The sequence below is a fragment of the Saccostrea echinata genome, unplaced genomic scaffold, assembly GCF_033153115.1.
Source record: "Saccostrea echinata isolate AGI-Se365-2 ecotype Australia unplaced genomic scaffold, CSIRO_AGI_Sech_v1 ptg000047l, whole genome shotgun sequence".
Lineage (NCBI taxonomy): Eukaryota > Metazoa > Mollusca > Bivalvia > Ostreida > Ostreidae > Saccostrea > Saccostrea echinata.
The window spans coordinates 10,493,574-10,520,580 of NW_026889796.1; the positions used below are offsets into that span (position 1 = coordinate 10,493,574).

General features: G+C 31.8%; 1 protein-coding gene across 1 annotated transcript; it reads left to right on the forward strand.

Moving 5' to 3' along the window:
• The first annotated feature begins 427 nt into the window (after positions 1–427).
• On the forward strand, positions 428–25,322 carry LOC133202453 (cAMP-dependent protein kinase catalytic subunit PRKX-like). Its single transcript, XM_061338278.1, has 8 exons — positions 428–792; positions 10,497–10,665; positions 14,026–14,289; positions 18,131–18,250; positions 19,441–19,536; positions 21,256–21,313; positions 22,062–22,139; positions 23,439–25,322. Exons 1-8 carry the CDS (start codon positions 672–674, stop codon positions 23,562–23,564), a joined length of 1,032 nt encoding a protein of 343 aa, XP_061194262.1. The 5' UTR covers positions 428–671; the 3' UTR covers positions 23,565–25,322.
• The last annotated feature ends 1,685 nt before the right edge of the window (positions 25,323–27,007 follow it).

The window sequence follows — 27,007 nt, forward strand, 5'->3', positions numbered from 1 at the left end:
AACATTCAGGCTTTTTTCTACATTTATTATTTATTAGCACCACGTCCGCGAGGTCGGGTTATAATCAATCCTGGTGATATAGGGAGTTCAGTGGATCCCCCATACTTCAACAATCGGCGGGTTCGCGGAGGCCCTGATGGAGACCACTAAGGTATAATAAATGATCAAAAGCGGAGAGAGAGAGAGAGAGAGAGAGAGAGAGAGAGAGAGAGAGAGAGAGAGAATTTTATAAATATTTAGCACAGTATTTCACATCATTGATTGAATTTGGTGTTTTCTGTAGTGAGAGTTTTATATAACAGTACAAGTATTCCTCATAGTTCCGTATTCATTTACCTGATCTCATAATAGCTGGATACTCACTCCAAATTAGAAACAGACTATACTATTAAAGGGAAGTCACTCTGTTCCTATCGCGATCAAAACATTTACGTGTGCGTTGGAGTACGGACTGGGTGCTGTTTTCGTAAAAGAGATCGAATGACTGAGATTATGGAATTATCGCTGGGTTGTCCATTATGGTCAATCGTGTTAAAGAATTCTTAATGAAGTGTAAAATTTGACTTGGTTTTGATCTCTAATGGAAAACTCAAAGTTTGATTTTGACTGGACTTGGATACACAGATTTTAGAAATTGTCAACTTCGGAACTGGATTTATATTGTAAGAGAAATGGCGTCTGCTAAAGTTTCCAAAGTTCGTCTTAGGTCTTCTGCTTCTAAAAAGGATGTGACTGATGGAGACGGCAAACCTACCCCTAATATTAACAATTACGATCTTCTAAGTACCGTTGGTAAGTCAGATGTTTTTTTCCTGCAGCTAATATTCATGGTTGTGTGTGTTTGTGGAGTGTAGGCGGATCCAAGTTTTGTTTCTACGATTTTATAAAACGTGGTTAGATTGTGAATGTAGGAAATTTTTAAACTTGGAAAGAGATTTAACAGCCATGGAACAGTAATAGTATTTAAAAGCAGTTGATCAGATTTTAGCAAGGACCTATATACTTGTTAGTCACCATATATATAGGTCCCTGATTTTAGTTGGATTTTGATCAGAAACATGAATATAAGAATTTTATTATATTTCTGTTTTGACCAAGTTGACAATTTTAATTATATTCTCATTATTTCTGAGAAGAGTTAGATCATTTTAAAGAGAAATCTAAAATCTAAGATATAATGCAAGGTTACAGAGAGTTAGATATTTAATCACCTACACCCACATAATTAGTGGTGATCAATACCTTAATTGCTAAAGTGGGGTGCAAGCTTAAACTTGAGAAAAACCAATCAAAACTAAACCAATTTTAGGTAAAAGTTATACATCATATGTGTAACACACCATATGTACAATACTAAAATAAAAAAAAAAACCTACATCATTCAAAAAAATCTCTTTGTTTTCTAGTTATATTGAATTGGGCTTTTGGTCTAGACAGTTGCAGGACAGCTGTTTTCTATTTTTATTCCACATGTAATTGTGTAAGACAGTCTATACATATGAAGCATTTATTTAATACAATATTTATGGGCTTTGTTTTTAAATTGTAGCAGTATAACTGATGTTTTTGGGAGGTGGGGATAGGAAGGGGGGTGGGGGATTTAATTAAAAGGTAATGATTCATGAGGCACAATTATTGCAATTTTTTTTGGCTATATTGCAACAGTCTAATTGATCCAAGATCTAGTATGATCTAGACATGACAGTTACGTGATCAAATTTGAGTTAAAAAAATCACCCTACTGCCAAGAGATTCTTTTGACATATCAAAGCTACACTGTGTATTTATACTAAACAATGACCTAAGTTCTATTTGACCAAGCGTCTTTTGTCCAAATATATAGCTGTGTTTAACAATGGAGTACTTTAAATAATGACATGCAATAGACCTTTATCCGATATTTACGATTAAGTACCTTGACTAAATATTTGTTTGAAATTCTCACCATTTGTAAGAAGAATTTCAAACCTTTTAGGGCTAGAAAAAAATGTTTATACATACAATTTATGTTTATAATTTCCTGTGACCCACCTCTGTGAAAAGTGAAACTTTTGACTTTGAACTAGTATTATTTTATTAACTATTAGTACATGTAGATTTACATAAAAAAGAAGGCTATAAGCACTTTTACAGCATTATTTTGTTCATGTGTTTAACTTTTTCAGGTAACCAAAATTGACTTTTCATATATATCACCCTATGCTATTCATATCGAGATCAAATGATTTAATAGTTTTTGGAGTATACTATCAAAGAAGTTTGAAGTCATTAATGGGAACTTTGTCACACCTTTAAGTTTGTAAGATCGACACATTTAGCAATTGTGGTAAACAAGTTAAAAACACCTGATAACCCTGAAGGCTCTACTAATAACTTACGAAATACAGCTTTAAATCATGATACAATTATATATATTTTTATAAAAGAAGTCAATCCTTCAGTGACAATCAGTGTTGTTTATCTTAAAGAAGTAAATGTTTGTGTTCAAAACATTAAATTAAACTGTTAACATTTCCTGGAGCCTTACCAGTGGTCATTGTACATGTATTGATAAAGATGTTCCAGTGATCTAGACAGAGGAGTTTTTTCGGACATGCAGAATTTTCTCCTACGGACTTAAGCTCCAGGTTGCTCCAATTCCAGCCTCAGGTCACAGGAAAGATGAACTCTAGCTGTCATGAAGAAGTTGTTATACATTTAGTAATTCTCACTTTCAATATTGCTAATTATTACCTTAATTTTAACATAGCAAATATCACTTTGTACCATTGGTTTCGATGGGGAAGTTTTGCTTCAACTACTTGTAGTTGATAGAGGCCAAGACAAAAATAAGTGATGTTTTTATATGAGTCTCAGGCTCAGATCCAGGAATTGAAGTTAGGGGTGCGCAAAAAGTAGGCAGGGGGTGGGGGCCTAGGGGGTGAAGCCTCCGGAAGCTCCTGGGTTCTTGAGATTTTGTAGGGTAAAAACAAGGTCTTTTTACATTTTCTTGACAAATTAAACTATGATTTACGTTTTGACAATTTTAAGGGGGGGGGGGGGGCTCGCCAGGTGTGCCCCCCATAAATCTGCCACTGAGTTTTGACCATTGCTCCTTAATTTTTGTACTGTTCCTTTTTAAAAGCTGCTTGACAAAAAGGCAAACATTTACAATTAAATGGATGGATTTTGAAGGAAATTTATAAAGGAAGAAATTGTAATATGCAAATTATATTAGTATAATTATTCACTTAATTTTTGCAAGGCTGGAGTTGGTAAGTGGGATATATAGGAAAAAGGTGTTTTGGAGGAAGAAGATTGGGCTAGTGAGGGAGAAGGGAGGAGGGAGAGGAATATGAAGTGGAATGGGCAGGGGGAAGAGGGGTGTTAAATGAGAGAGAAAGTGAAAGAATAGGGGAGGGAGCTAGAAGAGAGAAGTGAGAAAAAGGGGGATGGAATAAGGGTACCTCTTCAAACACACACAGCACAGTTTTATGAGACCCTCTCAAGTGTTTGTCAACCTGACTAGAGAAGATTGGTTTTATCTGCAAGAAGGACATAAAAAGGTCATACAAGTAAACAGGTACAACATATATCTTGGATAAGTTTCACTTTCTCATATTTATAAATAGAACAAGTCACTGGTGAATGTCTTCTTTGTCTATGTGGAGTGGTTCTTGATATAATCCTAGGGACGGGTGCCACATTATCCTCTGCTATAGGAACAAATTTCAGAATGAAAAATTTATTAGTATTTTTTATTTGGAAAATGGGGGTGGGTGGGGTAGGGGGAACTTGAGAGACAGCAGATGCTGACAATGCATCATAAACATATATGCCCCCATAAACATGATAAATCTACTGCATGCAATTTGTTGTTGAAACCATCTAGAAGTGCTAAATAAAAGAAAATGCTACCAGATCAATGCAGATAGATCATAAAAGAAAAAGCAGAAGATTTGTAAACTCACTAAAAAAAGATGAAAGTAAGTCATGAGTTAAAATATAAAAGCCCGCCTGGTATATATATATACACAGATGAGTTTTTATTTAGCCGAGTATGAGTCATTCTGCTGCAGGGGTCACTACCAGAACTGCCTGTACCCCCTAACTCCTCCATCGAGGGCTAATTTTAGTAATGTTTTGCCAGGAGAACAAGACACTAAGCTCAACCTGCTGACGTTCATCTTCCATTTATATCTACACTTTCATAATCTGTCCGAGGTCATCATCGTTTGCAGACAGAGCAAAGGTCGAAGAAAAATCGCAGCAGGCCAGACTCAGCATATTGTGCAGCTTAATTTTGCTTTGATTTTCAATAAGTTCTAAAAGCTCAATCATCACACTGTAAGGAAGATCAAAGAAGGAAACACATGCATTTAGCTTTAATTTGTAATTAAATGAATTTTGATGTGTATGTTACATATGCACTCATTTTTATTAATCAAATGAACTTTCGCTGATTTAGTGGTTATTTAATTAATCAATGGTTGTACATGCAAGTATACAGTGACCAAATTTTACCTGAATGACATGTCAGGTGTTAGTACTGGGTTGGCAAAGACAGTTCTGTATACCTTTTCAATTAAGGTCAATTCATGCATCTAATAATGAAGTCGTCTTGTTATTCGTCTGATTTCAATATTTTATTCCTGTTGATTAAGGGATTTAAATTAATATTATTTCTTTTGTGGATTAAAATAATATTCTTTAACTTTAAAGTGTCAAACAAAAGTCCTTAATTCACATAATCCCTCTCCCTATGAAGTAACTTAACCTATTATCACACCTTTATAATTTGAAATCTTTGAACACCACAAGCTTTCCATGTATGTCACTGATGCACAACTTATAATGACTATATAGCCTTTTATATTGCCAAAGTAAAAAAAAAAAAAAAAGAAAAAAAGGAAAATAAAAAAAAAAAAGAAAAAAAGGGAAAAATTCTCAACATTTCCTGTTGTGCAAGTTTATTGTTGTAATAACTGAAAGGGATTTAGGATTAAAAGTACACCTTTTTCAATTTTCAAAAAAAAAAAAAAAAACTTCCTTAAAATGAGATTGAAAAAAAAAATTACTTTCCAATATGAGTAGAATTTATCATCTAGTTGTAGATACCTTTATATTAATTCTTAATTGTTCTCAGAGAGAATGAAAACCAGCTGTCTTGCCATGAAGTTTTTGTACATTAATGTACCAGATCATGTAGTGAAATTATATGTAACGGCATGACGTCAAATATCACAAAAACTACATCATAGTACCCAGCTCACTGGGGTTAAGTACATACAAGTATTGCTATGTTTGAATATATTCGCATTTCTTTCAACACAGACAGATGGTATTTATTATTCTGTATTTATGAGAAATCTATTTTTATGTACAAGAATGCTTTCTAATTTGAGAATGGTCACACTAATGATAAAAGCAATGTTTTAACACATTTCCTGGTGTACATACCTAAAATACCTATTATAGTGACAGGTACTTTTTATATACCTATAATTAGTATCTTAGTACACTGATGACTATGCAGTATTAGTCAATATGGCACTTACACAAACATAATATTCACAGATTTCTTGGCACTAGTGTCAGCACATAACTGTATAATATGGCTTCATCAATATGGAATACAATGTAGAATTGTTTAGCAATACTATATTTATTGAGCACTCCAATAAATGCATTAATCAAAATATGGAAAAGGGGGAAGTTGTTAAAGTTGATTTATAATTAAGGTACTTACACTCGTTATTCAGTACATTTTAAGATACATTAAAATTAAAGGACATTTATGTGTGCTGTTAGGAAAGTCTCTAGACATTGCAGAACTTAATTTATGAAATAATAATAACTCCTTTTCAAAACAAAAACCTAAATTGCATTAATTCTAACTTGATATCGATGGCTTATGACCCATATGTTTTATATTTGACAAAGAATAATGAATTTGAATTATTTTTTGGAGTAGTAGTAGCCTTTTGCAGCCTTTCATTGGTGGTGTCCCAGCATGAATGAATATTCTTGAAGGGACATTATAATTAAGCAATCAAACAAACAAAGTTCTTAAAACCCATATCATGTAACACATTAAAGCCATGGGAGCATAATTATTAGTTAAGGATCAATAAAAATTTAGTCAAAATACAAATTAGTATGCCAAAAAAATTAAATTTTTTAATACATTAAATAAATATTCTTCAATGGGTGTTTGAGGGATATTGAGTCCATCTAGATAATGAAACATAAACATTAAATTCAATCAACCATTATGTGGACTAGGTGACCATTTCATACTCCCCCATACTAAATACTAGTCTAATGTAAGTAATTTGAGAAGCATTCAGATGATCTATAATAATAAATTGCTTTGTCACTGCATAGAGCTCTGTACCCAGCTTTGACGTCATAGGCAGTCTCGCTTTTAAACTCGGCCACTATCATTTATTTCTCTGTATATTACACTGAACCCGAATCACAAGATTCTTTTATTTTTAATTGATTCAGCAGACATAAACTCACAAAGCACGATTTGTTAAAAAAAAAAATGTATGAATACTCTAATCAATATCTGCTAAATCTTTCCATGGGGGGGAGATATAGCTGGAAGCTAATGTAAACCTCTTTCAAACCTTTCGGAATAATTATAGATTTCTGTTTTTCGAACATTAAATTATCAGTAGGTATAACTGTTTTGCTAACCCTGTGCTCCTTGATCCAGTGATAGCAAATGGTTGATTTTAATCCCTATTTAATTGAAGGTTGTTCACCTATAGTTCCAAGGATATGGCAATACGGGATTGTCTATGGGCCAGGGGTATTTGGTCTGTCATTGATAAATAATGATTGCTTGTCATTGGAAAGGAGTGAAATTCTTTAAATCGAGAGAGAAAAAAAATGGACCAAAAAATAATTTCCGTACTTGGAACATTTTTTTCTTCACTTTTTCAACCTCATAGGCCTATTTTTCTTTTTATGCCACACAATAACAATTAATTTCATTTTTATCACATTTAAGACATGAACAGGTAATACTATTGAAATTGGCCCAATCGAAAGCAGAAATACATCTGTATGGTATATTCAAGCAAAAAGAAAAAAATGTAATTTTGAGGAAGATTTTCAATTTTATATTATTCATAAACAAGCTCACATTTTTTTTATTAACAGTTTTTTTGAAGATCAGAATGAAGCAAATATAGAATATCATGATGGAAGAAATGGTGGGGGGGGTCCTAAATAAAAATCTTGATACCTTATAGATATAAAGATTTTTTTCTGTCACAACGCATATACATCATTTAATTCTCAAATAATTTTTTGCCCAATATAGAAAAAAAAATTTAAAAAAGCCTAAAAATCTTCTCCTTTTGAAATTTAAGCATGGGAACCCTTTGTAATTCTAAACTTAGATTTCAAACGGTTTTTGAAAGATAATGACTATAGAATGCCTTAATTAGGGTATATGAACTCTTGTTTATATATAGTTCCTCCTCAAAAATGTTTCATTTCCCCATTTTGTCATCCCTAACACCAGTATTGGTTTAGAAGTAATAAATCAAGACGTGTTATTATTTTAGAATTTAGTGCGCAGATCTCAAGACAAAGCACAAGAATCATTAGCATTGTAATGATTCATGGAGGGAGGACATTAGTTTCTGCAGTTTGACATTATAAATATCGTTCATCTCATTATGACTTTGGCCTCATATATCACATCAGAGTATGATGCCATTATTACGTGAAGTTTTGTCATATTGCTGATGGTGCCAACTGATATATATACCTTGGGGTAAATTTTTTACCCCACGATATCACTCAAGTGGGTAGGTGTCATATTGAAATCAGCTGTTTTTTCCTTGACCCATTAGCAGGACTTCTTGTGACTTTGACCTTGGTTAATTTTTACAATGACAAACTATTTTTTTCATTATTGTTCTTTATATTTTCCAAATTCTGACAATCGATCTTATCTTTTGCATTGCTCCCCTAACAGTTAAGTTTAACTTTATCACCAGAATCATGAATTTAATTCAGAAGAGGGGGACATAAAATGTAACTATTTTTTCAGAGACAAGATAGCATTTTTGTTGTTGTTATTTTTTGCGAGTTTGTGTTTGTATAATAATCAATCATGAACAAGCGTTAGAATAAATCTATTATCTTTGTTGAAACGTACAGTTTCTTCCTGCTGCAACATTAGTAGACTGAGTGAGCTCGAGTGCTTTCTGAGTCAACAATAACTTACATGTATGTGTACTGCTGTCTCAATGATTTATATATACGTTTACCTATAAACATCAATGTTATTATTGTAAATTTATGTACTATAATACAAATGGGAGATAATTCAATAATCGTATTTTGTAAGACATGTTTCTCTTTGCTAAACCTCATAAACAAGTTGTTTTCTTTTTTCTTTGTACTAAGTAACTTTAAATGTCTATGCACCCTGCTTTGTGGCAATTTGTTTATTTGTCTATCATCAATAGATCATGCAATTGCAAACACAAGTGAATACATTTTGACTCAAAGATAAAATTTATTACAAGAGACCAGGGGGCTTAGTGATTTTATTGGATTATGTGTTTTCTATCTGTCAGAAAGCTTTAACAATTTGCAAATGATTTTGAAACTGGGGAAGAAAGAGTCTATATCTCAAACTTCAATATTTACATCCACTGAATATTTCCTCCTTTATGTTTCTTATGAAAACCACTTCCCTTAATCAATCCATTAATGCTAAACTAGTTAGAACTGTTATTTCAAGGCCACCTATCTGAAAGATTTCTTAAAGAGTGGCCTCTTCCATCAATGAAACGTAACATATGACTTACAGATTATTAATACGATAATTAATGTACTTAAACCTTAGACTTTAAATGATTGTTCATTAGAAGACTTAAAATGTCTTTCTTTCTTTGTTAATGTGGGATTAATGGTTGCAACCATTGCAGAAAAAGTTTACCTCTTGCGTACATGGGTTTTGTATTTTTTCTGCATTATAGTTGCAACTGTTAATTCCAGTCTTAACAAACAAAGAAAGCATTTTATTGTGTAAATAAGTTGAACATCAAGTCTCAGACTTCATATTAGGTCAAGGTCAAGTATAAACTCACCAGCTAGCTTAAATGATTTAGTTTGTTATACCATATATGGTAAGCAGAATTTTTAGTGAGGTTCAATTTTGGCATTATTAGCGAGGGTTTTGGGATCGCTGAAATTGAACATCGCTATTCCCTATAGGTTGTTTAAGCTATCTTTCTTGACATTATAAATTTGCTAAAATTACTCCTCGCTAAAAATATATACCAATTTTGGGGGATAAATCGCTAAATTTGCATCTAGCTAAAATTTCCAACTATACGGTACTTTCATGTTAAACAGTCAAATTTGATTGGTTAAAAAACATTTGTTAAAAAGTACTGTTCACCTACTGCATGTGTAAACCACGTCCTCCGGGTAGCATTACATAGCAACGGTTGACAATGCATGACAACGTGTAACAGTATAAAAATTGTTAACTGTGCTGAATGTCTGTGCGTACAGTTCAGGCCAAGGTAAATAAATATTGTGTTTCCTATTCCAACCCGAGAAAAAATAGGGTAGGTAGGTAGGGAAAACATTTTATTTTATTTTAACATTTTATTAGTTAAAATTCAACTTTGACAATAAACAAAATGGGAAAAACAAAGAGTTAATTTCTTTTTCCCCAAAGGGCGGCTTAGTAATTGCATTTCTGTTTAATGTGTATCTCTCAAACACAGATGTGATCGAGATTAGGAATTCTAATAGTGAAAATGGAATTGTTTATCAGCGAAAAAAAATTTCAGGGTCGATCAGCTCATATATTTTAGGGTCAGTCGGGGAACCAGAAACACACAATTTATTTATATAGGCTTCACTATGGCTTTTTCTTTTAAATGCATTCTAAATACATTCAGTATATCAAAATAAATATTACATAATTATGTTCATTTAGGGTAACATGTGAAATTGTTATCCTTTGAAAACCACTGCTGTTTGCTGATCTCGGCTTTCACCTTGGTCAGCAATGGTTTTCGCGGAATAACAATTTCACATTACCCTAAAAAACATGTAATATTTTTATAATGTAGGATATTTAGTAATCCACAATTGTTTTAATAAATACAGTTGAACTTCAGTATCTCAAATACTAATATCTCGAATACCATGGATATGTTGAAGTGATTTGGAAGTCCCAACCACTTATTCTTAAAGTATTTTACCCTTGATATCTCGAATCTTCGGAAATCTCAAAATTTTTACTTGGTCCTGCATCGAGTTCAAGATAACGAAGTTTGACTGTAAGATAGACTCATATTTCATGCATTACTATTTATAATTTCACAATAACTTCAAGGTTATATCATACAATTTATTAGTGTTAAAATTTCCAATAACTTCAAGGTACCATAATATCATATGTTTCATTTATAGTGTTAGAATATTTATATCTTTAGTTAACTTATAGATTGATTCTTTTCCCCCAGGAACCGGTACATTTGGTCGTGTAGTCCTATGTCGAAATAAAGAATCTAAAGAGTACTGTGCCTTGAAGGTCCTTCAGATCTCGCTGGTGATTCGACTGAAGCAGATAGAACACGTCAAGAATGAGAAAGAGATTCTGGCAGCCGTGTCGTGTCCCTTCATTGTTAATATGTGAGTACACTGTATACAGTGGAAGGTAGCTGTGTAAATATATATATTTCTTCTTGCGATTCTCTTGTGATTTATTTATAAACAGAATTGGGGGATATTACTCCACAGATGGGGATAAGAAAAGATCCTAGCGCTTATTTTGTACTGTATTAACTGGCAAGAGATTCTGTGCTCATATAGATGTATATTTCGTGTGTAGTGCAATGTCGAAATATTTATTCTGTTTTTATTTTATGTGTGATAAAATGACTATTCTTCTGTATTTGGATCTATATAGCTAGCTGCTTATTAAGAAAATTACTAATGTAGCAGATAAAAACCACAAAATTCAAGTGAATCCCAAAGTAAGCTTGAATAGGGGAGATAAATCATGGTTTTAATATTACATAGATCTGAAAACTCTCTGCTTTTGTTATTAGAGGCAGCTTTCAGTGAATGTGATTTTTTTTTTCTTTTGGTTATCAAATAGTGTAAAACTCATTTAATCTTCTTTTATGGAACATAATGCCTGACATCAAAGAACATTAAGAACTATTTTTCCCCTTCTCTTTAACAAATTTCTCCATCTAAATGTTTTCAAAGAAATGGGGTGAAGTTGGCCCGGATAACTTTTAAGTTGAAAAGGACAGTCAAACAAAGCATTTTAGTTCTTATATATTACATTTCAGTGTCTTAATTCTTTTTTAGAGTTTTCAATAGATTTCTTCCTTTATCAGATCTCTGATAGGTTTTCAAGGACCCTAACATCTGTTTGTGATTGATAAAAAGAAAAAAAAGATAATGATATTTAATAGTTATATTTCAAAATGTGTGATAATATGATTAAATGCATACTAAGAATGCTATATATTTTTACTTATAAAAAACTCAAATCATAACATTTTATATGCCATTATTTATTTTTATATGTGCATGAGCTCAAAATATATCTTAGTAATCTTTGATGGTAAAAGGTGAAACTGCAGACAGGTTCGGTAAATCTGCAAGGTGGTAATGTTACATCATTCATCTTGATTCAATGCATGTTTTGACATAATTGCTTACAGCAATAATAACAGCAGGGAGAAAAAACTTCTTGTCCGCAAAAGAAATTTGCAGGAACAAATTTCAAAGTGTTTTCTAAAGATCAAGTAGATTTCCAATAAGCATGCGAAATTAAAATATAGAATAAAGAGAATATACTTTATAGGTTTTCTGCCAGTTTCGTGAGAGGGGTAAATTATTCTAATGCTGTGTATATAACTACCTTGTCCTTGAAAATCAAATTTGTTTTAGTTCTTGAAGATTTCAAGATTGAATTTATTACCTGCTACTGTAAATCACATTTACAGCCCGGCATTTTTATAGCAAATGCCACCATATAACAAGGACATATTTTTGTATTTGAAGATACAGTGCAAAGTAATGAAATATTAATTGATCATAAAATGAATTCTGCCATTTGTGATGTCAAAAGTGATTTTGGTTAGTTTACCCTTGGAGATTTGATATGATCAGTATTCTACCAGATATTTAAAAGCTCATGCACTAAATGTATCAGAGAAGGCTATTAAAAAATGTCAGTTGATACAAAGTACCAGGGTTGCAAGGTTGTAGCTTTGCCTATTATGAAGGCACTAATATGAAATAATGCTTTTTATCCCTAAATAGCAGCTAGATTAGAATACTGTTAATGATTGCTGGATGTAGAGCTATGTGTAACTGGTACATAGTATTTTATTAGCTCACCTGAGCTGAAAGCTCAAATGAGCTTTTCTGATCACCCGTTGTCCGTCATCCGTCTGTCTGTCCATCCACTTGTCCGTCTGTAAACTTTTCACATTTTCAACTTCTTCTCAAGAACCACTGGGTCAATTTTAACCAATGTTGGTACAAAGCATCTTTGGGAGAAGAGGAGTTTAAATTGTTAAAGTGAAGGGCCAGGTTCCCTTCAAAGGGGAGATAATCAAGAGAAGACAAAAATAGGGTGGGGTCATTAAAAAATCTTCTCAAGAACCACAGGGCCAGTAAAGCTGAAACTTATGTGGAAGCTTCCTGAGGTAGTGTAGTTTCTAAATTATTCAAATCATGGCCCCTGGGGTTAGGGTGGGGCCACAAGAGGGAATCAAAGTTTTACATTAAAACATATAGGAAAAATCTTTTAAAAATCTTCTTCTCAAGAACCACTGGGCCAGTAAAGCTGAAACTTATGTGGAAGCTTCCTGAGGTAGTGTAAATTGTAAATTGTTCAAATTATGGCACCCGGGTTAGGGTGGGGCCACAATAGGGATTCAAAGTTGAAAAATATAGGAAAAATCTTTGAAAGTCTTTTTCTCGAGAACCACTCACCGGGCCAGAAAAGCTAAAACTTACATGGAAGCTTCCTGAGGTAGTGTAGATTGTAAATTGTTCAAATCATGACCCAGGGGTAAGGGTGGGGCCAGTAGGGAATCAAAGTATTACAAGTGGAAAATCTGATGAAAAACAGCAGGGCCAAAGTGACTCAGGTGAGCGTTGTGGCCCATGGACCTCTTGTCTATAATATTATAACAGTATTGATCCGAAGAGCCGTACCATGTTGAGTTGACAGAAGCAGATCATCAGATCAAAGGAGACACGATCGAAGTGTCAAGTTTGATGTGATGATCTGCGTCTGTCAGCAATATGTGGTACGGCTCTTTGGATAAAGTTACTGTTATAATGTTAAATTTATTTCATACCCCTCTATAAATAACAAAATATAATAAAAGTAAACTTTTGGAATCAATTATACAACTTAATCCATTATACAAAACATTCTTTTCAAGGAACTTTTTAATATGCAAGAAAAAAAAAACATCATGACTATAGTATACTGTGTACTACATCATCAGTTTAAGAGAGGGGTGATATGGATTCAGAAAACCACGATGTGTTGATCCAGAAAGTTGGATCACATCTTCACATGATTGTGTGAAATCAACATTATAATTGAGTGATACACAGTTAGGTATATAATAAAATCTTGAACTCACCACAGCTTATGGTGACCAGTTTCAGTGGAAGGACTTGCCTTTATTTAAAAAGAAAAAAGCATTCTTTCAAACTAAGGCCAAATACGAAACGATGGGCTTAAGGCCCCATTGTAAATTGATGCTATATTTTATATGATTGTCTTCTTTTTGCTGTAATCATGTACTATATTAAATTTTATTTTGTACCCCCCCCCCCTTTCACATAACACAGACTAACCTAGTGTCCATCAATAATAATTAAAAAAAAAAAGAATTTAAGTTAAACCCTGTGTTTCAAGATGCACACATTTATGAAGTATGTGCCAGTATATTTGTAAATCACTGATGCAACTGAACTTTTTTAATCTCTGTTTTTAATTTCTTACAGGCAATGGGCATATCATGATGAGCGATTTCTATACATGTTACTGGAATATGTACCTGGAGGAGAACTTTTTTCATATCTAAGAAACCATGGCAGGTTTACAAACAGTATGGCAAACTTTTATTCATGTGAAATTGTGTCAGCTTTAGACTATCTACATAGCAAACATATAGTGTATAGGGACTTAAAGCCAGAAAATCTGCTTCTGGACCGCAATGGACATATCAAAATTACTGACTTTGGATTTGCCAAGAAGCTAGAGGACAGGTAATTTAAGTTAATGAAATTACATGTATTAATGTGTGATGCCAGTTATAAGTCTTGAAAATGGTTCCTTTATATCCCATATCACCAACTTTAACACACTTTGCAGCAAATATGGTTCTGTTAACAGTTTAATGCTTTAGCATATTTAATTTTCTGAGAGTGTATCTTAAATACAGTTTGACTTATCCGATAATCACCATAAGATCCCTTCTGTAGAATTTTATGCCTGTTGTTCACCGATCAGTGTTCTTTTTAAGTTATCAGTTTGTCCATCTGTCTGTTTGTAGTTATAAATCTGTTTAACTCACTATAGTACCCAAAGGGAATGAATGTGAAAATCAGGCCATCATCACCATATGCTGCTTTGCAAATGCATCCTCTTTTTTGTTCAATTAAACTTTCAGAAAATAATACCAAACAAAATATTATAATAGATTTAATGATGGATCAAATATCATTTGTGGAGCACACTGCTCAGTGGTTATACATGTATGTGTTTGGCTTTAGTAACGGAATAGTCGCTATTTCAGATGTTCTTGTCTTGGACAGGGCAATTTACATGTATAGGTCTGCATTGTCTTAGTCCACTCATCTGAAAAATATGCATCCGCTTATGCTTGGAGTTGACCTGCTATGGACTGGTGTCCCCTATTGGGGGGGGGGGGGTCAAAACTCATTTGCTAAGCACCACATAAACCACTTTTACAGGAATATAAGCACCAGCTCCTATTTGGCCCCATGGATTGGAAAGATTTTACTATTGTAGTATATACAAGTGAAAATAATAAAGACGGGAACATAATTTGTTTTATATGACAAAGCTCTGCAATTAAACTAGATTAAAGAATGTTGGTATGTAGAATGTAAATATTTTTTTTAAAAGCCATATGAGACTTAATACCAGGACATTGAATAATGCAGAAATGCAGTTTCTTGACTTGTATTTGTTATTCAGAACTTGAAGTCATTTTTTTCTAAATAAAGAGAGAAAAAAGTATAGCTTCCTTGTATTCAGGTTTATTATATCCCTAGAATGTTAAAATTTCCTGTTTAGATCATGTCGGGTTATCTGACATGGGTGGGAACAGAAAATAAAGATCCTTATTTAAGAACAGGAAAATTGTCTCAGATGTTAGATACCTATGAAATATTTCAAGGTTTTGTAAAATTACTATAAGTAAAAGCAGGCAGTGTCGGTAAACATTCCACGACTGTGTCTCAGTTCTTCACTGTCAACTTATAGAGATATTTATTTGTTGTTTTCAAAGCTCAAACACAACAGTCTGAGAGCAAATTTTAAATAAGAAATCAAGCCAGTCATATTTCTTTATAGGCATAATATATCGGCATTGGGAAATAAATTTGACATCTTCTTTTACACACGTTTTCAAACATTGATTGAATAACCTTGAATGAAAACTCTTTTTCGACTGTAATGCAATGTAAACCTAAGAACTTGTAAATACGTAGGACATTCACGCCAAAGTTTTGAGTCAATAGACATTGAGATCGAGCTGAACTGACATTACACTCTATAGATATTCAGTAGTTCTTTGGTTCCAATAAGTTTGGTTTGACCTCCAACACAAAAACCCAGGTCCCTGAGATAAATACACCCTAGGAAGACTGCAGGGACTAAAGAAAGATTTTTGGCGTGATAAGGATTTAAACTATGCCCTCATTCTTTTGTTTAAGGACCCGTCATATTGAACGTCTTTAAAGCTATTGTCATCGTTCAATAATTGCTGTGCTTCTTTGGGGTCATGATTAATTTGATATATTTAAATTTAGCTACAATTAGATTGCTGACAAATGTAAAGTTTTGACACATGTTTGGACGACGCAGAATTTACTTCTATTCTGAAAGATTAAATATAATTATAGCCAAAAATTTAGTTAATTAGGGTCATTAGCCACAAGTATATATTTTAAGTTATGAATATGAATATCAGTACATATGTACCACAAAGAACCTAAAAACTGTTATTGTACAAGCCTGAAAAATACTGTCAAACCTTAGTATCAAGGTGAAATAATTGGCTTTGTTTTTTGTTGCTTTCTTTTTTTTCTAGCTCTTGATTTTTTTTTAATGTGTATTGATATTTCAATTTGATATTTGTTTATTGATATTTGAGGTTATGATTCAAGGTTAGAGGATAATAAATGGATCATCAAAAATGAAAACTGTCCAATATACCTCACCAAAGAAATTGATTTGTGTATTATGTACCCAGTTTACTGAAAACTGAGATGGTAATCTGCCTTTAGTGCATTGTTGCAATTTTAACCACACATGCAGGTTATACCTATCTGTTTCCACTCCTATTGGTAATTCAATTCAATTCATTTATTTACCCAAGCTCCATATCAGTATCATACAAGTGGGAGTGGATACAAAACCTCAGTCAAGAACAAAGAGGATTCAAAGTTGATGCGCAAAATGTGGGTGCAGGGGGGGATTGAATTTCTTGCATAGGTAGATCCATGGGGAAATTGAAGAGCTCATCCAATAGATTGAGGTGCTATACAGTATACATGCTATGCATGCGTTGCTTGTCATCTAGAACAAACAAGTGGGACATAAACAGGGTAAATGTTTTGATGCCGAGAGAAACTGAAGATTTTTTGTTGATAAATAAATATTAGTTTTCCCTTGTCTACTGACAGATACCAGGATGTACCATAAGAATTTGTTGACATAAATTTTCATTTTTTGTCCTTGCAAAAAAAAAAAAAAAAATTGCAAAACAAGAGTTTTCCACTAACATCGATTTATGCTATGGGAAAGTATATAGCATACAGCTAATACCTCAGATGTACACCGTGGGTAACATTGTATGAATACCACACACACAGGAGGAGAGCCTGAGTCAGTTGGCTTTGATCTAGTTATCTCTTCTAATCCCTCTCCCTGCTCTGCCAACAGTGCTTCACTTACTGCTTCATCATATATCCCCCTGTTGACACATGCAGACAAATTGCTAATTAAAATTCCACTACACAAAAACCGAGATTCTTCAGATATAGACATTCAAAATCAGCTTAGAGTTTTTAAATACAGAAGAAAAATTTAAAGCATTACTGCATGTGCCCATATAAAAAAAAAAAAAAATTAAGATAACTGTAAACTTAAAATATTCTTGTTTTCTCTCATTTCCAACTTTTCTGTATCTCTCTTTGCAGGTGAGTTTTAATTTTTTAATCTTTACATGAAAAAGTCAAAACTGGGGGGTATGAATGTTAAAAATGATTATAATATTTCTTCTATTACATCCATTGTCTCTCTCCTTTAAAGCACTTAGGCACCAGACTGATAAATGAATTTACAAATGGTATAGTACACCCGAAGGCAGTTCATTGACCTGGTTATTATCAGTTTTTAATATAGTTACAATGACCCTGTATCTCTAAAAGTAGGTCGATGCCTTCTAAATCAAAGAAGATACCAATTATGTCTGTCTGTAAGTGTTCTGTCAATCTAAGTGTTGGCATCACGATCTGTTTGCTGCAGTAGGTGGAATCCTATTTTTTTGTAAAAAGTGGGACTTGTTAAAAAAAAAAACCAATGTAGTCATCTTGAATCAATTATTGTCTTTATAATTCATATAAAATGTGTGGTTTTTAAACATTGTTCTAAATTGATGCTTTGAACATAATGGTAAAATATGAATATATATTGATTTTTTTTTTTATACAATAAAACACTTTGTATATTTACAAAATTTTGATAAATTTTTTTAAAAGTCTAATGTTTGCTTCTAACATTGAGTCAGGATCACCATTTGTTAGTTAGAGTACATTTTTTTTTTCATGACAAAAATGTTCCAAATGTATCTTTCAGGACTTGGACATTGTGTGGTACCCCCGAGTATCTGGCCCCAGAAATTATCCAGAGTAAGGGTCACAACAAGGCAGTGGACTGGTGGTCCCTGGGTATCCTCATCTATGAAATGTTGGTGGGGTAAGTGCACTGGTGGTCCCTGTGAAATGTTGGTGGGGTAAGTGCACTGTTGGTTCCTATGAAATGTTGGTGGGGTAAGTGCACTGGTGGTCCCTAAAATGTTGGTGGGGTAAGTGGACTGATGGTCCCTATGAAATGTTGGTGGGGTAAGAGAACACAAGACAGATAATACTCAAGTAACTTAATACAGTTGAACTTTGGTATTTCAAACTCTGATATCTTGAATACCATGGATATGTCAAAGTGACTTGAAAGTCCCAACTACTATTTCTTATTGTAATTTAATCTCAATATCTCGAACCTTCAGATATCTCTCAGTTTCTTCTCAGTTCCATTGAGTTTGAGATATCAAGGTTTGACTGTAAAGGGTATTGCTATTGTTTAACTAAAACATGTAATGCCTTACCTTCATTCTAAAGCCAACTGCATGAAATTACAAGAAAACTATTGAATACATTCATTTATTACATTTTCAACAGTGAAATACTGTGATTTATTTATTGAATAAAAGTGATATTCTCTCACAGTGTGAAAGGATACCAAAATGATATTCTCTCACAGTGTGAAAGGAAAGTAAGTAAAAAATAATTTCTGGCCTGTCATAAGATAGAGATAATAACTAAACATCTTAATAGAGCTAAAACTGCAAATTTCTTCCCAAATATATTTGTTAAAATCCATGCTATGTAATGTTTTCAATCTCACAACTGCTAAGTTATGACGTCTCAACCGCTCAACTATGTTGTCAAGCCTAGCTATGACACTGTGTTAAGAAAAGACAGAGGCAAAGGGAAAATCAAAGAAAATGTAATAAACAGAAAATTCAATGTTTTGTAGATGAATATGGAATTTATTTCATAAGTGAGACAAGATTTTTTTATATTTTCACTCGTGCTTCGCACTCGTGAAAATATCAAAAAATCCTGTCCCACTTATGAAATAAATTCCATATTCATCTACAAAACATTGAATATCCTCTATTTATATTCAAATGGTCACCCTCCCAAATATTCATTTACATTCAAAGGGTCATCCTCCCAAATAAAATCAATCTGCAGAAATTATATGAAATAAGGCATGGATATGTCTTTAAGCATTACTTAATGTGCTCCTGAGATAAACGTGAAATAAATTATATAAAATATTAAAATGAAGGTAATTTGAAGTAATTATTCTTTTTCTTGTTTCAGCTACCCTCCTTGGTTTGATGACAATGCCTTTAGAATATATGAAAAAATCATTGAGGGCCGCTTGGAGTGGCCAAAGCATTTAGATCCAGTTGCTAAGTAAGTGATAATTTTAGTTGAAGGAATATAGCAACAAGAAAACACATGTATGAATAAAAAAAACATGCCCCCACACCCCCTTCCTAAATAATAAAAAAAGTATAGAAGCTGATCCTACTTTAACAAACACTTTCTGGTCAATATGTCAAAAGGTTTTTTACTTGTATCAAGAAACAGCCTTGTGTATTCATCATAGCATGCTTGACTTTCTCCATGCATGTTTGCCTTGAAATCTGCAGGTTTTTCAAAGATTATAAAATCATTAATTTTACTCTCAGCTGATATGTGTGAATATGCACCTGCTCGAATTTATTTTCATTTGAATTTTTTTTATTGAGCATGAGCTCTTTTTTTTTTAATTACATATTAAAAAAAAATGATTTTGACTTTTTTCTGGCAGTTTGTAGAAAGTTGTGTAGGTTGAATTTGTGTGTTCTTTTAATGTTTTAATTGTCATGGTGAACTTGAAGTACATGTATTAAATTTTTTTTCTTAGGTATCCATGTTTAACAGTTCTAGAAGTATATATTTAAAAAAAACTGATGCGTCCCAATGGCATAAAATCTTCATATATAAAAAGTTACATAAATGAAATTAGATGATATGGCTAATAAATACATGTACATGTACATGTACATGTATATGTAAATCTATAACTTTAAGATTGAAGTGATTATGTTGTATCAAGTGGTGAAATCTACTTGGAATTCTCATTGATAATTGTGTACATCATTGTGATAATATATAAATTAGATAAAATTTATAGTTATGGAGATCTAGAATTGAAGCCAAACATATCAACATTTAATAAAAAGGTTAATACGAAACAGCTTCTAGGTGACCTGATTCCCCACAAAAATATTTAAAATTATTATACCCTTGACGTATTTCAATAACAACAACTCAAGAAAATTTAACATTTATGTAAATAAACAAGAAAATTTAAGCCACTTTGGATTAAAGCCTCTGCTCTATCTAGAGTCTGTTTCTAATCTTGCTATAATTCCCTGCACAAGTTGAGGTGTATGGGGGAGACAGGGGGGATACATGAAATGATTTAGCGCTAATTATGAGCATCGTTAATAGACTTAATCGTTGCTCCTCACTGTCTGTGGGTTGTCTCAGACGTTAATCCTCACCTGAATAAGGTGCAAACAAATTGGCAGGCGCCCAATCCGTAAATAGGTGTGCTGCAGACAAGGAACCAGTAATCAGTGTTGTAGGGAAACAGTAAAATATAAAGCTTAATGTACTGAATATTCTTTCCACTGATTACAAAACTCGGGATAATCTCCTAATGCTTAATTTGTGCGACATAATAATCTCTCACAACAAATTAAAGTCTTAACCTACAGTTTGGGGCAAACTGAATTTAAATAATAGTCAAGTTATATAAGTCTCAATTAATAGAACATTAATGTAATTATATAAGGAGAGAAAATATGCAAAGTGAAATGTATGATAAATTGACATAATATGTCTGCATGTTCATTTATGACATTTTTCGTTTTTACTGATCAAAATGAATATAAATGTCGATCAAAATCTTGAAAGCATTATGTTTTTTTTATTGTTAGATAAATGCCTTGCATCTCCATAATGGCATTTTTGTAACAATTCAACACAGAGCATCTATAAATACAAGCTTTCTATGGTCTGATACCTATCTCGAACCATCCTAGTTGTATAATGATGAGCTTTTGATTTTTTTTTTCACAGGGATCTGATAAAGAAATTATTGGTGCAGGACAGAACAAGGAGACTGGGAAATATGAAGGTATATACACCTTGTCTTGTGATTCAGTCAATCCTGCAGGGGGATTAAAGGGCATATTCTTGAGGAACTGTCTATCAAGTACTTGTGCATGGACGGAGACAAGAGACAAACAGTTCTGAAAAAAAAAATAATCACCTCTTTGATGGCTGAAATATGATACAGAATTTCATAATTTCAGGAAAAAGCTAATTATGCACAGACTGCTTTTAAAATTAAATATTTATATCTTGATAGTTTCTTAAAGTGGAAAGCAATTGGAAACCACTTTCTGCAGTTGCAATAATTAGTTAAGTGATGAAAGACAGATGTTTAAAGTGTGTATTTGAGTAACAGGTAAATTGAATGAAAAGCAGTGATGAAATGAAGAAAGAAATAATCAGGGATTATTAGCAGCTTCTGAAGATTTTTTTTTTTTTGATATATAGATATGATTTCATCAGATGTTAGATATTTATGTAATATTGAGGACTGTTGCACTTTTTCTAAAAAGTATATTACACAAAATACATAATTTGAGAAGTACATAATTTGGCTCCGCATTCATCTTCATGCATAGACAAATATTTACATATTATTTGGTTTCAATGCTTATATAACTTTGGTAATTTTAATGAGAATGATGTAAAGAATGGAATTGCAATTCTTTTTTGAATTAAAAACAATTTTTTTTAATTTAATGGAATGGATTTTTTTGAGTAAGGTTTTGTAATTTGGTTTATTTTTTATTATTTTTTTTTATTTTTTGCAGAATGGTACAGAAGATGTGAAGAAGCACAAATGGTTTAAGGGTGTTATTTGGGAGGATGTAGCTCTACTCAAATTAAATGTAAGATTTTAAGACGAAATATGTTTGGACCATGGCACAATTAAGGAACTTATTGCATAAAAACAAGGACAATGCAAACTACTTTTCTCGGACTTATTGGGTCCCTAAAAAAACTTCAAGATATCTCAGATGAACTCAGTATTTTAGATATTGAGTTAAAATACATAAAAAAAAGTTTCTTCACTTCCCATCCATTGTATTCAAGATATGAAAGTTCAAGATGTGGAAGTTAAACCGTACTAGTAACTACACCAGATTTACATTGTTTTAGCATTGGCAAGGATGAGGCCAGAGGGAATTTTGGACAAATTCTGTAGCAGATTTTTTTGAATTGTTTTTGCATTACTGAAACCAAAGAAGGATTATAAATATTTTAGGATGATTTTTGTAAAACAAATAAAAAATTCTGATGACAAAATATTATAAATTCATAGTTCACAGTAAAGATATTTTGGTTAATCTTTTTTGTGACAAAATAATCTAAAACGTGTAGTGTTACTTAATTTTTTTTTATGTTAAGAGTGTAGTATATGTGATAAATCTGTATATATATAGATCAAAGAGAAATTCAATGTGATGAAATTGATTTTGTTTCTGGAAACCCCTCATTTTTTAGGTGTATGGTGAATTGGTGATCAAGATTCTATAGACAGTTAATGACACTGCTGTTGTTAACTCATTTATGTGGATAATGTGCCAAATCATGTGTTGATATACAAGTTACAATCAATACTGAATACTTTGGTTTTACAAAATGCATTGGAGAAAGGCTTTCAAAAAAATCCATCTATATAAACAGATTTGTCTATTCATAGAACAATATTGATTTTCTCTTCTTTTTTCTTTTTACTTTATTGATTATTTTTAAAAGAATTCTCGGATATTTTTTAAATGTGTAATCTATAATTCATTGAAATGCTAGGTATTTGGTGCAGAAATGGTAATATTAGTTTAAAAACACAAATGCTAAAAAAATTGAATTCTACATAATTTTGACTGTTAAAGACAAATCAGTTACAATGTACAGTGAAACATGTCTAATCCAGATGTTGTGGTATCCGAAATCTTGTCTAATGCGATGTAAACTTTAAGTCCCTTGCAGTAAATTCATTTGTTTTAAGTGTTAATGTATGTCTTATCCAGAATGCTGCCTAATCCAGCCCATTTCTTCTGAACCATGCAGTGGTGTCCGGATTAGACAAGTTTTACAATAATTGAATTGGTACAAGTCAAAATCACTTGCACTCTGTTTTACAAAAATGTACAAAGAACTTAAAACAGTAATTTAATCCTTTACAGCCCCCCATTGTTCCCAAAGTCAGCCATGCGGGGGACACCCACAATTTTGAGGAGTACCCTGAAGACGGATGGAAAGACGCACCTCCTGTTTCATCAACTGATCTCGAGAATTTTGCAGACTTCTAATGCTGTCACTTACTTCTGATTCAAAGGATTCCTTTCAAATTAAAATGCCAGGGATTAAAAGTCATGTAGATTTTTTTCAAAGTCCATTTCAGCAGCACAATATGTTGAGTGATACAATTGAAGTGGTATATTCATTCAGAAAGGAGGAAAAGAAGTTATGAGCATCCACAAGTAGAAAGTAGAATAAGTATTATGAGATTATGCACAGGGAAATTTAAAATTGAAAAGGATGTTGCTGGGCATGCTATGTGTGATATTCTGTTATAAATGATTTGTGTATTAGATGTGTTGTGTTACTGTTTGGTTAAAAGTAGTTTGAGATATACATATATAGCTTTAATATAAAACCTCTTTTGTAACAATATTAAAAAAATCCAAAATTCTTTTGAAGAACATGTGTGTACTCACCAATGCTCATCAAAGAACTATAAATATTTTGCGACAATGAAGTGTCCATTTTTGCCCTAGAATGAAGGTCAGGTTTTATCATTGCAATATCTCTAAACTTCTCATCAGTTTGTTTTCAAATTTACACTAAGAAAATTTAATTTTTCCAATTCTAATGAACAGAGGCAATTTAAAAAAAAAAATGGTATTTTGATGAGCCATTGTTTCTTTAGGATATTATTTGATAAGAATTTGATCTGTTTTGTGTGTGTTTTTTAAAAATATAGACCAGGACAGGTATTTGGCTTTACCATTCATTTCTAATTCTGATTCATTTACTGGTAGTTGTTAATAGGTTTACTTAAAATTTTTATCTAGTAGGTCTACATAGAATGTGCCAAATATGAAGAATATTGTACAACCACAGAAGAATTAAATTTATCTGTGTGAAGATTTTCTCACATTTTTACATTTTTATCTACATTTTTTGTAGATTACCTTAAGTCTTTTAAACCCTGGAACATAGGCTTATCAGTGGAATAGTTTCTGACTTTTATTTTGTTTGTTCTTGTATGAGAAAAAAAAAGACGACAAATCCTAGCCAGGTCTGTTCATAACAACTTCCATTGTTGGAACTCTTTAAGAAATGAAAACACTTTTAATATCTGAATTTTAGCGATGAGGGAGGGAAAACAGTAACTGCAACTAGGTACAAAAAATGTATATTGCAGGGGGAAATACTAATTAGAATAGTATTTAAAGTACAGTAACATTTTTTATTTTTTAAATAAATTTAGTTGTTTAAAATTTTAATTTCATTCAATCCTGTCTATTTAATAAAATCAATAAATGATATTCTTTGCAATTGTTCATCATAGTTTATATCTTTATTAACAAATCAAATCTTTTTCTGATCATGCTTTGAATTTTTTTTTAAAATTTATCAGAGTTATTTCCCTTATCAGACCTTCATGGGCATACTTCTTCTGCTATCTTTACAAAAGAGTTATGACAAGAAAAGAATTTTAGAAATGGCATATTGCTTTTTAAAACATTCAGTTGCAAATTAGAAAAGAAAAAAAAAGTTTCTTACTCTTTCTATGTACATAACAAGGGCTATTTTTTTTTTTTTTTTAATAATTTTCTAATGTTACTCTTAATATGAAAATACCACTAAGTGTAATTTAATTTTGTTTTTAATACTGAATAATACTATAAGCATAATATTTTAGCCATCATATTTTTACTTATTTTTATGTGACAGAATTATATTTTCTTATTTTGCTATCAATCAAAAACTTATATTTATTTTTATGATGTGTTACCTTCAGTTTTATATATATATGTGTGTGTGAAGTTTACATCATTTTTTCAATCACTGGTTTTCATAACAAATTTTAATATTTTTCAACCAAAGTGCAGAAATCCACCATGCATGTACATATCTTTTTTTTTTTTAGATTGTTGTTTTTAATTTATTGTAATACATACATAGACTCAGTTTTATGTGGAATTCTTGTGAAGTTTATATTATTTTTTCAACCACTGGTTTTCATAGCAAATTCGATATTTTTCAACCAAAGTGCAGAAATCCACCATGCTTATACATATCTTCTTTTTTTCTTTTTATAAACTGTTGTTTTTAAGTTATTGTAATACATATATAAACTCAATTTTATGTGGAATTCTTGTTTATATTACCAAAATGAAATATTTAAAATTTAATTGACATTGCTATTATATTTTTTGACTTTGATACTTTTTTATATTTAATTCTAGGAAGAGTTTTGATAAGTATTAATATTAGATAAGAGTGTTAGTTATACCGTAAATCTGGAAATTTTTACGTCAATTTATTTTTGCAAATTAGGGTCAAAAAGCTGTTGATTAATTTTACGTTTCAAAATTTTGCGAATTGTCATTGGCGCTAATATTAAAAAGCGCTAAAAATTTCAGAACATTTTATAAGTTACGCATGTACATGTACATACAATAAATCACACATGTACATACAATATTAAATGATGCCAACGTTGAATAATCAGATAAAAATATTAGAAGATATAATACATCTAAACTATTTAAAGATTTCTTACACTTGATTAAATCAAATCTTGTTAACAATCTGTTGTAAACAGGCTTCTTAAAATGACCACTGCTTACAAACACTTGTTCACCGGGTTAAAAATGCTGTCAGCAAAAATTTTGTTTACATTTTTTGTTGCTGATTTATTTTTAAGAAATCTATTTTTGCGAATGCACTGCACGTGCAAATTTGCTAAAAATTTATCTACAGTAAAAATTTCCAGATTTACGGTAATATCTTGTTCAGTCCAAGGTTGACAACAGGCATCTTTACTGTACGGTATTGTACAATCTTTATTGTACAGTATTGTACAATCTTTACTGTACAGTAATGTACAAGTATACAACTTTACCTATATTTGAGTTTAGTCCTAATATATCCATGACCTTTTGGTCTCTGTATAACCTTTTCTCTTACAAGAGACACTTAAAAAAAAATGAAACCATATATTACATCAGAAAATACCGGTATGTTTGCATTTATTTTGTTTTTATTTGCATCATGACTGGTGAATAGACTTGACAGAGGTTCATCAGAGGTTCATAATTTGAGATATTATCATTATTAAAATCAAGTTGGAATTGGTACGTCTATCTGAAATAGAATGTTAGATATTTTGTGTAGTTTTTGTAAGGGAGGTAACTTCTTTTAATCTTCCTTGGCTTTGAAGTGGATGTGACATTTGCTCAGCTTGGTACATATGAATAACAAACACTGTTTATATATGTAAACAATTCTTTGAAATGTTGACATTCCTTTGTGAGTAGTAAAACAACATTTGTGAATATTAACCATTTATTGGATTTAAATTCACCCAATTACACTTCTGTGTAAACACTTTGCATAATGGATGACATCAGTAATGTATATTTTTATACCAGATCATTTTATTTTTTGCATTTCATTTGTTGCAATAAGAACAGCAATATTAGAAATTGTCATAATTTAAGATGTAAATAATACCGATGCT